Source organism: Metarhizium album (assembly GCF_000804445.1).
Source record: "Metarhizium album ARSEF 1941 chromosome Unknown scaffold_30, whole genome shotgun sequence".
Classification (NCBI taxonomy): Eukaryota; Fungi; Ascomycota; class Sordariomycetes; order Hypocreales; family Clavicipitaceae; genus Metarhizium; species Metarhizium album.
The window spans coordinates 227,556-241,436 of record NW_024467604.1 but is presented as its reverse complement, the minus strand read 5'-3'; the positions used below and the strand labels follow the sequence as shown (position 1 = coordinate 241,436).

General features: G+C 56.0%; 4 protein-coding genes across 4 annotated transcripts; 3 read left to right on the top strand and 1 right to left on the bottom strand.

The window, feature by feature from the left end:
• Window positions 1-208: 208 nt before the first annotated feature.
• MAM_07397 (26S protease regulatory subunit 8) lies at window positions 209-1,455 on the top strand (the record flags this gene model as incomplete). Its single annotated transcript, XM_040826195.1, has 2 exons — window positions 209-443; window positions 521-1,455. 2 exons carry the CDS (start codon window positions 209-211, stop codon window positions 1,453-1,455), a joined length of 1,170 nt encoding a protein of 389 aa, XP_040675867.1.
• A 325-nt stretch (window positions 1,456-1,780) lies between these two features.
• MAM_07396 (meiotic chromosome segregation protein) lies at window positions 1,781-3,008 on the bottom strand (the record flags this gene model as incomplete). The annotated part of the gene is made up of 3 exons (XM_040826194.1): window positions 1,781-2,103; window positions 2,174-2,623; window positions 2,756-3,008. The coding sequence occupies 3 exons, from the start codon at window positions 3,006-3,008 to the stop codon at window positions 1,781-1,783; spliced, it is 1,026 nt and encodes a 341-aa protein (XP_040675866.1).
• A 4,739-nt stretch (window positions 3,009-7,747) lies between these two features.
• Window positions 7,748-8,666, top strand: MAM_07395 (uncharacterized protein; the record flags this gene model as incomplete). Its single annotated transcript, XM_040826193.1, has 3 exons — window positions 7,748-7,803; window positions 7,884-8,250; window positions 8,307-8,666. The coding sequence occupies 3 exons, from the start codon at window positions 7,748-7,750 to the stop codon at window positions 8,664-8,666; spliced, it is 783 nt and encodes a 260-aa protein (XP_040675865.1).
• A 1,468-nt stretch (window positions 8,667-10,134) lies between these two features.
• MAM_07394 (Protein-tyrosine phosphatase, receptor/non-receptor type) lies at window positions 10,135-13,015 on the top strand (the record flags this gene model as incomplete). The annotated part of the gene is made up of 2 exons (XM_040826192.1): window positions 10,135-11,904; window positions 11,963-13,015. 2 exons carry the CDS (start codon window positions 10,135-10,137, stop codon window positions 13,013-13,015), a joined length of 2,823 nt encoding a protein of 940 aa, XP_040675864.1.
• Window positions 13,016-13,881: the final 866 nt, after the last annotated feature.

Here is a 13,881-nt window from a genome sequence, read left to right as displayed (position 1 = left end):
TGCCATTGATGGCTGGCTGCTTACGAGACACCCTGCAGCCTTGTCAAGCTTCACCTCACGGTGCACCTCACCAACTCGCAACGTCATCGAACTCACCTCTGCCGCCGCCTACGCACCTGCGTCTTGCCCTCGACACCCGCGACGCTCGATTTTCTCCTTCTCCATCCCCTCCCTTCCCACGTAGAGACGTCTCGGCACACAAGACAACATGGCGCTCGACGAATACTACCACAACAAGATCGAGGCCATGAAGCTCGAGATCCTCAAGGGTCAAGCTGCTCTGCGCCGTCTCGAGGCCCAACGAAATGACTACAACTCACGCGTGCGGTTACTCAGAGAAGAGCTCGGCCTGTTGCAGCAACCCGGTTCCTACGTTGGCGAGGTGGTCAAGGTCATGGGCACGAAAAAGGTGCTCGTCAAGGTGCACCCCGAAGGAAAATACGGTACGGATAGAGACTGCTTACCAAGATGCGATGACTGTCCTCCCGTGCATTGCTTGCAGCTAACATTGATCCGTCAGTCGTCGATGTCTCCGACAGTGTCGACGTTGCCAAGCTCACCCCGGGAAAGCGCGTCACCCTCCTCTCCGACAGCTACAAGCTCGAGAAACTCCTCCCCTCGTCGGTCGACCCTCTCGTCTCGCTCATGATGGTCGAAAAAGTACCCGACAGCACCTACGACATGATTGGTGGGCTCGACCAGCAGATCAAGGAAATCAAAGAAGTCATCGAGCTGGGCCTCAAGCACCCCGAGCTCTTCGAGTCACTGGGCATCGCCCAGCCCAAAGGTGTGCTCCTCTACGGCCCTCCCGGTACAGGGAAAACCCTCCTCGCCCGAGCCGTCGCACACCACACGGCCTGTAAATTCATCAGAGTGTCAGGCTCAGAACTCGTTCAGAAGTACATTGGTGAAGGGTCCCGCATGGTGCGCGAGCTCTTCATCATGGCACGTGAACACGCACCGTCCATCATCTTCATGGACGAAATCGACAGTATTGGTTCTTCGCGAGTCGAGGGCTCCTCAGGGGGCGACTCGGAAGTCCAGCGCACCATGCTGGAACTACTCAACCAGCTGGACGGTTTCGAACCCACCAAGAACATCAAAATCATCATGGCCACGAACCGTCTGGATATTCTGGACCCCGCCCTCCTCCGACCCGGTCGCATCGATCGCAAAATCGAATTTCCACCGCCAAGTGTCGAGGCCAGGGCGGATATTCTCCGCATCCACAGTCGCAAGATGAATCTCACAAGGGGCATCAACTTGACCAAGATTGCTGAGAAGATGAATGGTTGCTCCGGCGCAGAACTTAAGGGTGTGTGCACAGAGGCAGGCATGTACGCCCTGCGGGAGAGGAGAGTCCATGTTACGCAGGAGGATTTCGAGCTGGCTACGGCCAAGATTCTGAACAAGCACGATGACAAGGAGGTGTCGTTGGGCAAGCTGTGGAAGTAAAAGGCCCCTCCGCAGGCGAGGACGAACCCCGGTGTGCGTGGCTTCGCTGGTCGTCATATATAGAGAGCATCGGGATTGTATGGATGTATAAATGTACCACTATTCGGATATGTCTCCTCCTGTCGCCAGACTTGTAGCCCCCTTGTTCTGTGCCTCGTGGCATCAAATGACGAGGATGCTTGCCGCTCCGGCTGTGGTACCAGGGCCTACGACACCATGAGCCGCTTACAAGCTCGGCAATCTGCTGGCGAGCACAAGATGCACGACGCAAAACACGGGCGCGACACAACTTTCATAAGCCGCATGTCTTCATGTCTAGCTACGACTAAGTGCTTGTCCGTGACCCATTGCCGTCTTGAGCCGCCTTATCGCCCTCTGGGGACGAGATGCCGTGCATACCACGATACTTGGACACCTCGGCTGGCTTCCAGCCGCACTTGTTCAGAAGCTCCCCGTCCTCGAGCCGGTAAACCTGCACCTTGAGCGGGCGGCAGCACTTGACCATTTCCTTTTCGTTGTCGCTGCCAAACCCCCAGGCCGAGAGGTCGCCGCCAGGACAGGTACCTGGCACGCTGGTGAGCAAGGGAACAGAAGGAGATGAAAGCATCCCGACTGTGTTGCAGAGTGCGGCTGGAGAGATGCGTACACCTAGGGACACCGATGCAGAGCACATGACGAGACAGACGGGGGGAGGGGAGGAGGATCGGGGGCTACGCACTCAGGGCCATGAGGAGGTTCTGCTCGGCCAAGAACTCGATGCTGTCGCCGGGCCGGGCAGGACTCGGGTTCATAAAGTAGCGGCCTTGGTCGTCGAGACCGGTGGCCTGAAAGATGTTGATGACGTCGTGGACGTGCGACTCGTCGAGGCCAAAGGGCATGACGGCCCGCGTCAGGTTGGAGTGGCAGTGGAAGTCGTACTGCTCGCCGGCCAGGACGGTGTTGATGTAGGGGTCGCACCGCGTGCCCAGCAGGTCGTGGACCCGGCCGCCGTGCGGATCGACGCCGTACCAGTCGAGGCTGTCGTGGATGATGGTCGCGAGCGGCCGCATGTACGGCAGCACGGACCAGAGGCGGTCGTGGGTGCTCACGTGCGACGCGTGCAGCTGCCTCGTGCGGCTTGCCCAGAAGCGCTCGCGCGGGTTGTCGCGGTTCCACACGTTGAGGTCGCCTGCCGGGACGCGGTGATGTCAGTCGGTCGGTTCTCGCGAGGGCTTGCTTGCTTGCAGCCAGCCAGACAGACGGACAGACGACTCGCCTGCCCGCCTGCCCGCCTGCCTGACTGACGGACTGACGGACTCACCGACCTGGGGTCCCTCGGGCGTGCTGATTCTGACGATGGAGCCGGCGGGCGCCTCCCACGCTCTGCCCGATCGGATGGGGAGCGTGAACTCGTCAATCAGCACCCGGGCGGCCCTCTGGATGGTTGCGTATGCCTCCTTGTCGACGGACAGTGGCGATCCGGCGACGGGCAGGTACGCCGGGGGCGCCTTGGGGATCCCGTCCCTGGCCTTGATGCGGTCTGGGATCGATTCCCCGGTTTGGAGCGGCGGCATGGTGACCTGTTTGCTGGGATTTGATGTTTTACGCACCCAATCAATCGTCTGTCGTGTTTTTATCTCCAGCCCGAGTTCCGATGATCGGAGTCGCGCGGTCCTTCTACGTGTTTCTCAAGTCCCCCAGGCGTGCTTTTGGAGGTTTTTCTTACAAATGTTAGCCATGTTCGGACACGTTTTTATGACAAACGGGATTTCTACCGAGGTAATTACATCATATGATGGAACATGACTCGAGTACCCTAGGCTTCGGTATTGAAGTCGGATTCGATTGCTCAATTCCCTGGACTAGCGGCCGAGGGCGGACGGGGGAGTCCATTCCGCATGAATACACAGGCTTTGTTGCGAAGGAGGAAAAGAAAAAGAAACACTGGGACCGCGATTCGTCGTCAGAGCTTGGGCTTCATTCTGGACAGAGGATACTGCAAAATACGGAACAAGTTTAGAATCACGAGCAGTTTTGACAATGCCAAAATGTTTGCTTCGCCAGGGATAAAGGAGTCGTGTCCCGTCACAGCCTCCTCCCTCCCTCGGTCCTGACAAGCGCCGACCCCGGGGATTCTCAATGTCTCAATGTTCTTTTTCACAGTATGCCTCGTATTAGGCAAATGACCAAGCTGTCAGCCACAAAGCAGCGTGGGGGAAAAAGCAAGAGACGATCCATTCCCACCGCCGTTCCCGCTGTGCCACGCGACAAGTGCGTGACTTGATGCTCATTGCTCCAGGTTCCGAGCTTGCCAAAGGTCGAGGCAGGCGGAGGCGGTCCAGTGCCAAGGGGCCATGATAACTACTCCGTACATCAACAGCCCTACTCCGTACATGCCAGACACGATACTCCGTACGGAGTAGGTAGGTTAGCAAACAAGTTGGCACGCTGCGTAGTTACCAGCCCCCCGTCCCGGGCACACCACCACGCACGCATCCACACGTGTCCATTGTCGAGCGCACGAGGGTCTAGAACCATGGATCGACATGACATTCGAGGACCTCTGCACCTTGGCCCTCCGTTGCGGCGTAAAACTAAACAAATCAAATGCCATCTGACAGGCGGTAGGCGACGGGCGCCCCCAACGGTTCCGCAGCCGCAGTAGGGATGGAACCACCATTCCCATCGAGCGTCTGGGCTGCTGGAGTTGACGACCTCGGCAGCAGCATGGCATACGGCATCCCTTCCCAGCCAACGTCAGTCAGTACACTGAGTCATATCCGACCAGTGACCACATGACACATACCCCGTACATGTTCAAGCTAGTGTACGGAGTAGGCGAGTCGCAGTTGCAAACGCAAGGGACGCGGTCGGAAGTCAGATGGGAACCTCGGGAGTGCGTACGGAGAAGTTGGCCGTGACGGCACCAAAAAGCTTGTTAGTCAAGGGTTTTCGGGTTTTCGGTCGACACGCCTCCATCAGCCGGGGATGGCTTGCCCCTGGCCCTCTTTGTAAGTGCTGAGCAACATCTGGCAGCAGCATCATCGAAATGTCAACTGGCAAAAGACGGCATCGGCGTATTTCCCACAACGTCAAGCTGTCAATGGGTCAGTCAGTGCGCCCGAAACGGCCAGCAATTTCTGTCGGTTGGAGAATCTATCAAAGCGTCTGCCTCAACCAGCCACTCCGCTCAACCACTCGGGATGTACATGGTGCCGAACATCGGCTAGCATGAATTACCTCCCACTGACTGGCGTCACTGTCGATTTCATTCCTTGCACACTCGCGCATCATACGGTTGTGAGCAGATTTCCGGGCAAGAAGGCCATGGCGGACGACGTGCCGTCATACCCGAATATTTCTCACAACAGCCTGGGTGCAACATGGAGCCATGGAAGTCGATGAAACCACAGCATCCCAAGCGCGATATGGAGCAGTGGTTGTTCATTAGGATGTGGAGAATCGCCTCTTGGATTCTTGCCGAACCAGTATCTGGGCGGTGTTACAGACACACTGCGACGTCGTGCGAAACCAGCTTATTCCCATGGCGTGTGGAGGTATTGCCGGCTATGCTGGCAGGCCATGTTGCAACGACCTCGGAATATTAACCTTCCATCGTGCCCTGTCGAAATCTGGATTCCTCGAGTTGGAAAAATGAAATGACTTGACAGGGCCGTCCAATGCTCCATAAAACACATTGTTTGTACCAGTCCAGAACATTGAGGACGGAAGCACGTGCTGGAACCACCAAGCGTGGCGAGACAGAAGAACCGACCCGATACTTCTGACGTCATAGCCATGCACCGTGTACGACTTGTGATACGACTTTACTCCGTAAGCCAGCTGGAATACTCCTGCAACGCCAACATCACTCGGACTAAGAAGCAATCAATCATGAGCTGTTACGGAAGGGAGAAAAACATTGCCATCAAGGCTTCTGAGAGAATTGACTTCGGCACTCGGCTTCTTCTGCGTGCAGCGAAAGTACCAGGGATTTAACAAGTCTTCGCAGTAGACTTGTCGACAATGGCAGCCAGCATTGGGGGCCAAAGTCCACTGGTTGAGTGACGGGCATGACGTGGCGGCCCGAAGCAAAATCCGCCCTGACAGCCTGATTGCGAAGGGCCCCTTGCCGTTCCCTTGACTGGGTGCTGAGGAGGAAGCCATGTTGGTGTCGACTGCAGCAAACGGCCTAGCGTGCTACTACCAGGCGTAGCAGGGAGAGCCAACTCGCCCAGGTGGCTCGACTCGACCATTAAATTCACTCAACACGTACTCCGTACCTGGCGGATTCGAATGCACCTTCTCTTTTTGCTATCATGGGTTGGATGGTTGTTTCGTCTGGACGTGCATCAGCCGGTGGCCGGAACGGGGATATCTAGATCGGTCCTGCGCAGAATACTGTTCTCCGTACGGGGTAACTAGTAAGTATGCAAAAGCAGACAGCCGGGCAGCAAATGTTCGATGTGGATTCTCGAGAATCTTGACGGGTCTGGACTCGAAGCGCCAAGACGTCTGACGGCGCTGTGACGTTTTGCTGGGGCGCCACGGTGGAAGACGCAGGCAAGCCTCCCCTGGTGCCCCCCCTGAGTCCTGACGGCTCGGATTGCTTCAGGGCGTCTTGCTGATGGCTCTCCTGACGGCGCTCTGATCAACGACGCTGGCCTGGATGGAATTCTGGGCAGAGACCGTGGGCCCCTTCCATGACGAGGACCGTGGAGCCCGATGCCTACAGGGTTCAGCAGCCGAGGATTATCACGGAGACGAGATCAAGTGATGGAGGATACCCAGCACTAGAGAGGCACAATACTCCCGAGGTGGCGGGCAGTAACGTTAATTTTCTTTCAAAATTGGATCCAAGGCGCAGGGTCCTAGTTCAAGTCTGATGGGTTTGATGGCCCTGAACTAAGTACGTATGCGGCCAGACTTGCTCACGAGAGACGAGTCGATGTATGGGCCCGGTCTGCCGGGAACTACTCCGTACTTTTCTTTGACTCGGACCATTTGAAGAACTCGCGGCCAGGTACCGGCTACTGCCGCCGGCGTCTTGGTGGCTGGCAGCAGCCGACTCGGGCTCTCATACGGCCAAGTGCTGGCTACACGGGGGCAGCACGACAGGTCGCTCGCGTCCGAGTTGAGAACCTGGTCCAGGTTGACAAAAGTCACGGAAAGTGGACAGCTTCGCCATGCCTGATGCCTGGAGACGTGGTGGAAACACGCAATCCTTGGACGTGGACCCCAACTGCCCAGTTTCCGTGAGCCAAGCGCGCAGTACGTACCAGCATGGAATTGTCTCGAACGCGCCGACCTGGCCAGGTGCTGCCATGGCAAGGCAAATAACCTGGTTAAAGTAGCCGCGTGTTGCGGGTGCGCTCGGCGTCGGCAATGGTGCCGCACGGCCATGAAGATGTTGGTGTTGTCACGACACACACTGGACGTCTTACTTGTTGCTTGATGCTGGGAGTAACTCGACATGGCGACGGCGGCAGAAAGCCACGATGACCATTTACTTCATGACTAGGCACTTAGGCACCTTAGTACTTAAGGTAAGTTTTGAGTACTGAAGCACTTGGTAAGAGCATCCGGGCCCCCTTGCGGACGGGAACAAATTCCAGGTACAATTGCAAGTGCCTTGATGATTGGTCTTGCTCAAGTACCCAAGTACCCAGGTATTTAGTACCCACGCAACCACGACGGCTGTGCAGCTCCGTCGGGTGTTGGATGACACTAGTGCACCAGTACCTGAAGATTCAGGGTGTGCGGTGGGCGGTAAGTACTCGAGTACTTGGTATTGTACTCGCCTGCGTACTCAAGTACCTCGATACTTAAGGTAATTACTCAAGTTCCTAGGTACCTACTTAGACGTATGCAGGTACCTAAGCAGACGTCCGAGTACCCGCCTGCCCGATGCTCTGCACTTCCCTGGGTTCTTACTCCTTACTCGGTACAGTGGCGTCGTGCATGCTACACATCACATCATACATGCATCCCCACGAGCGTCTGGGTGTCCCAAGCCTCATACCTCATAACGCTCAAGCCGCAAGCCGCATTCCTTCTCCTGGTCAAGGCCGTGTCCGGGTCCTGGCCTCCGCCCCCGTTTTGTGGTCCTTTTTTTTTTGTCTCGTGTCTTTTGCTGTCGTCGTCTTCCTCGACGATAAACTGCTGGACTCGACACCCCTGGCACTTGGACAAAATTCGGGGTCCCTGTCGACTCGATAGGCCCCGTCCAACATCAAAACGGGAGACACGCACAGCCTGGAGGGCAGGCCAGCATCGGAAGCTCCATTACCCCAGCAACTCGGTGGCCGTCCACATGACGCTCGGCTTCGGCGAGACGTTCGTCTACCTCAATCTCCTGTACTACGTGAGGTAAGAATCCCCTTCCCACAGCGGTAGCGGTCGACGGGGCTCCCAACTTGCCGCCGCCGCCCCTGCTTACGCCTTGTCAGCACCCTCATGCTTCACCGCGAGTACTTCCCCTTCCTGCCGACCCCGGAGTCGGAGCCACGGGGTCCAGTCGACCAGCCCATGCTGGGGGCGCCCGCCCCCGAGGGCTGGTGGGACGACAGCTCCCGACTCCTCTTCGGCGCGGCAGAGCACATCGCCGCCATTCTACACGAGGCCTCCGAGTGTGGCGTGCATCTCATGACGCCCTTTGCCGGGTTCTGCGCATTCTCAGCCGGCTACCTCAACCTCTACGTGGCGAAATACCCCCGAATGAACCTGGGCCGCAGCCCGCGAGCAAGCGACTGTCTCAAAATGTGTCTCGACTACCTGGAAAAGTTTCGACTTGTCTGGAAAATCGCCGACGGATGGGTAAGCCGCCCGCAAGCATGACACGACCGTGGCCACCGTTGCGCTAACATTGAGAGGGCGGCACGCGCAAGATCAAAACGATACACCATGCATCCGTGCTCTACGAGCGAGCAACCGAGGACCGGACACGATACCAGGGGCGCACACGAGCAGACTTTGATACTCTACACCAGTCTGTCCACGAGTTCCGTGTCGTGGATAGATCCGACGCGCATACTCGGGAGATTCGGGGCGCGGAGCGGCCCTCGGCGCAGGCGACTTGGCCGGTTCAAGGGCACGAGCACGAGCACGAGCACGAGCACGAGCTCGACACTAATACCTTGTTGAACCAGCTTTTCGCGGAAGTCAGCAATAACCTCGACGAGCAGGGGGCCTGGTCTCAATGGTGGCCGGCGATTGATCAGGTGGATCTTTAATGAGCTGCGTAATTACATCCGGGGTTTTTTTTTTCGTTGAAGCTTCCAATGAATGAGTGACGACCTTTGATTTTTTTGATTTTTTTTTTAAAAAGGGCTGTAATATCTGGTTTTCTATACATGTCCTATTTTTATTTCCCGGTCTAGAAAAACAGTCAACAGATAATGCACCTCTTCATATGGCTCCCCTCCCGTCACCGCCAACAAATGCATACCTGTCGCGTCAACCATTCGCCGTTTCTCCTTCCAATCACGCCTTTGCAAAGACCTTTCTCGAGTTCATCAGGCGAACAGCAAGCATAAAGAGCATGCCGACAAAAGGCGCCACAACCACGCCAAGAGGACGTTTTTTGAAGCAGCTAAAAAGGCACGTAAATGGCGTCTGGATTCTGTACTAGATCTACTAGAAATTTGGGACGAGAAGGGTGTACATTATAGGCGAAGAGGTTAATAGCGTTATTAGGTTGAAAATTGGCCCGCCTTGGTGTCCGGCCCGCCTTGCTGTCGAGCACCACCTTTGGTGGTGAGGGCTTTTGCTAGCCGAACCACATAAAGTGGGGCGGGCACGATTACCAGACCAGACGAGACGAGGCCAGACCAGTTTGGCTTTTTCCACTTGTCGTCCGAGTTTCGTCGTCTTTCGTCGTCTCACCCGAGTTGATGAGTCTTGGACGAGTTTAGCTACTCGTAGTGCATGGCAGGTCGCAGGTCGCAGGTCGCCGCCTCCTTGTCGTCTGGGCTTGTTCTCTCTCCTCTCCCCTTCCCCCCTTTTCCCGGCATCATTGTCGCTCTCCCTTGCTTTTCTCCTTCCCCACACTTTCTGGCGCTTGCCCAGCACCTTGGCCGCCATTTTCAGTGTGGTTGTAACAAAGGATTGATTTCGCTACGTCTGGGAAATCCTTGGCCTCTCTCGACAGAGTTCTACCGGGTCGACGCCACTGATTACGAGACCCGCGGCCCTGCCTACCGTCTTTCATCTTTGTTCGCCACTCAACTCAATCTCGCCCACAGTCTCGACTTCTGACGTCGGTGCCGGGTGTCGAGTGCGTTTGTGCGTACGGAGTATGTGTGGCATCTATCCATCCATCCATCCATTCATCATCACCCATATTCTCCACCAAGTCATTGTCGTCGACCTCGTCGACTTTGACGCTTAGGCTTCTATTCGTCTTTATTCGGATTTTCTCTACATTGCCCTTCACTCGTTTCCCTCCCCCGTTCTCGTCAACACGGGCAACTTGACGCGGTCCTGCTTTCTCGACGTCGCCGAGTCTCTGGATACGTCCCTCCTCTACTGCCCCAGCCTCGAGACTACCGCCTTGATCTGTACCAACGCAACAACCCCCTTCTCAGCTTTCGCCATGTGCTTGCCCTAGTACCTCGGGTGCTTTGTCGTGCAAATAGTCCTTCGCCGCCAACGTCTGTTACGAGTCACTCCTACCCCCGAATGCCGCCTGCTCATTTTATCATGAAGACTCAGTCGCGGCATTCCCCGGCCGCAGCGAGTCCTTACTCCTACCACCAGTCTCATGCCTCGCGTTCGCATAGGGTCGCCAAGCACACAACCTCACCAGCAACCTCACCGAAAGCGCCGTATTCTGTCGGACAAAACTACCCGCCCATGCTGTCTCCTACCATGACCGTAGACAGCGCCCGGGCGCCGAGTCCCAACTACTTTGGGCTTGTCATCGAACCTAGCAGCGACCCCAGGGAGTCGTCCGCACTGGCTCAAGAGAACTGGAGTCCTGGCTCGTCTGTAAAGTCTTTTGCCGCTGCGCTACCGAAACAAATTACCCTGGACCCAAATCCCGAATTCGAAGCGTTCAAAAAGGCCGCCGACCTGAGCAGAGGCAAACCTCTCTCCATCGCCACGCATGCCACGCTGCCGACCTCGCACCCTACGCCTGTTCGACCCCGGCCGCCGAGATGGCACACTTACACAAGCGATGCTGGCTCTGATGGCTCGTCTCCAAAGGCCATCCGATCTCTCAAGCCAAAACCGACAAGCAAGAGCGATGTCGACCATGACAGCCTACACGACTCGGCTTACATCTCCTCGGATTCGAAACGCAACTCCGAGTCGTCGTTGATACCGACACAGCTGACGGGCACGACGCCGCTCGAGTCGCCTGGACAAATCGAGACGCCTCACCAACGACCCTGTCTTCCTCGAGCAGATCCCCGCGAGTCCCGACTATCCCTGGCACTCCCCCAGCCGGATGCTCCTTCACCTGATCTGACGGATCAAACGCGTGCCAGGACCCTGCCACCAAAGTTGGAGCATGGTCCGTCGTCCATGATATCCGGTGCTCAGCTCAAAGAACTGATGGAGTCCGTTGGAAAGAGCAAGATGCTCTTGTTGGATATCCGCTCGTCCCAGAGCTTTGCCCAGTCTCGTATCCAGGGTGCACTGAATCTGTGTATACCGACCACACTGCTCAAGCGTGCAACCTTTAACCTCAAAAAGTTGCAGCAAACTTTCCAGGGCAACCTGGACTCGAATCAGTTCTCCAAATGGCGGGACATGGACTGGATTGTAGTCTATGATGCGCATGCTTCCGATAAGCGCGATGCCGTCACGGCGCAAAATATGACCAACAAGTTTACTAACGAGGGCTACCAAGGAAAGACAGCCATTCTTCGTGGGGGATTTGCAATGTTCAGCGCTTCATTCCCCCAACTCGTCGACACATCGTCCAGTTCACAATCACCCCTGCAGGGGAATTGCCGCAGTGTCAGCAAGAGCACACTTGCCCCGGTGATAGGCGGCGTCAACCTGCCCACAACTGACAACAACCACAATCCATTCTTTTCCAATATCAGACAGAATATGGATCTTGCTGATGGTGTGGGCCAATTTGAAATCGTGCGGCCTCGAGACTTGGACTCGCCTCTATTACCAACGTGGCTTCGCGATGCCTCGTCTCGTAGCGATCACGGAAAAATGGTCTCCAACAAGTTTCTAAATATTGAGCTGGACGAACAGTCACGGATGAAGGCGGCATTTGCAGCCTTTCAGCCTAACCAGAAGCCACAAGACTGCAAGTTCCAACTATGTGGCGTTGAAGAGGGCACCAAGAACCGTTACAAGGACATCTTGCCCTTTGAGCATGCCAGAGTTCGACTTCAAGAAATACATAGGGGGTCGTGCGACTACGTCAATGCCAGCCACTTGTCTGCATCTAGAAGTTACAAACGATACATTGCTACCCAGGGGCCACTGCCCGCGACGTATGAGGTGAGTTTTCAACTTGTTCAATCTGCCGCGGACTTTTCAGCCAACACGTGTGTATTAGGACTTTTGGTCAGTCATCTGGGAGCAAGACGTCCGCGTCATTGTCATGTTGACGGCTGAGAGTGAAGGTGGTCAACTCAAGTGTCACCCGTATTGGAAGGGGAGAGACTTTGGACCCATCAGGCTGAAGGCATTGTCGGAAAAGAAAGCTTCTCTGGACATTGACAAACAACGATCTGAACCGAATTCAGCCCCGTCCTGGTCCTCGTTACCCGAGTCGGGACGTAGACGCGCAAACACGACAGCTAATAGGCTTCAGTCGGCCAACTCAGCAACGCCACAAGGCCAGGGACAGTCGGAGACGCCGTACGTCACGATTAGAAAGTTTGCCCTGTCTCACGCCGCGCACCCGTTTGCCCCCATCAGGGAAATCACCCACTTGCACTTCGCCGCATGGCCAGACTTTGGAACCCCCGCTCAGCCATCCCACCTGCTAGCTCTGGTCGAGCTTGCCAACGTGATGCAACGAGCGGCCATGCCAGTGGAGACGAGTTCCATTGTCGGCTCCAAGGTACCAACGATTGACTCGATCCCGGTAACCTGGTATGATGAACCGGAGCAAGATGCCAATTCTCGGCCGATGCTGGTGCATTGCTCGGCAGGATGTGGACGCACTGGAGCCTTCTGCACGGTTGACAGTGTCATTGACATGCTCAAACGCCAGCGACAGGCCAACGTCTCCGCGTCGTCACGACCCAGAGACAGCGAGGGCGATGTCCCAATGGACGCTCACGAAGAAGCTGCCTCTCCAGCGATGACGGGGGCGCCTGGCTCCCGTGGCTTCTTTGACCGAGGCATGGGTGCGCATACTTGCCAGACGCGGGAGTCATTTGGCATTGATACGGCGTGGCTGCGAGACGACGGCGTTGACCTGATCCAAAAGACGGTGCAAGATTTCCGAGAACAACGGCTAAGCATGGTGCAAAGTTTACGGCAGTATGTGCTGTGTTACGAAACCATTCTGGAATGGTTGAGTAGGATGCAGGATGGGACTTTGAGCAATCGTATGGGTGGGCGGGCACGAAGCGGGAGCCTTCAACAAGCGAGACGCTGAAGGTAGGATGGGCAGCGAAGCGGACGAGGGTTTTGAATTGCGAGCGAGTTGGCCAAGGTAAGACTACGACGAGGGGAGTGGACTTTTGCATCATAGCGTTGCACGGGCATAAACGAGCATGGCATGGCATGGCATGGCATGACATTCTTCTTCGCCTTCTCCCGTTGTCTTCCGCTGGAGGGAGACAAGCGGGAGATGTAACTACATGGAATCGGCGAAATGATTTGGCTTTCAAACATGTCAATTCTAAGGAGGGAGGTTTGAACACGATGAGCGTCTTGTCTTGACGGATTGACACTGGAACCGGGATATTTACGAGGGTGTTGTTGGATTTTGCAAGAGCAACAACAGCAAGCACCTCGAAGCGAGGCTGCCAGAATTGCGACAGTGGACATGGCTCCCCTAATTTATTGCATAGGCAACAAGAAGCAAGAATAATAAGATGGTTGAGAAACATGACAGGGCACGCAGCAGCACAGGAAGCTAGACGGGCGGTCGAAGGGGATCGGTTGAATAGAGGCTACCAGGCTGCCACGTGCAGACGAAGACTACGTGTCGTAAGATGCGTGGCTGTCGTCGTGCGCCGTATGGAGTAGTAGTAGAGGATCTGATGGTTGCGAGGCTTGCACGAGAGTGTTGGTCTGGGAATGATGGGAGTTTTGGGCGGGTTTGGCAGTTCTAGATGTTGTAGCGACCAACGTGTCTGGTGGGCTATTCACAACCCTGCCCTGCCCGTTCTGCCCTGCATTCAAGTGCGTAGTTACGTGCTGGTTTGGTTCGGTCTGGTTCAGTTGGATGCAATGTGCAATGCATGGCCTGCGTAGGGCACGTGGCACCGTTGTCGACGTGTACAGTGACTGCAGTGC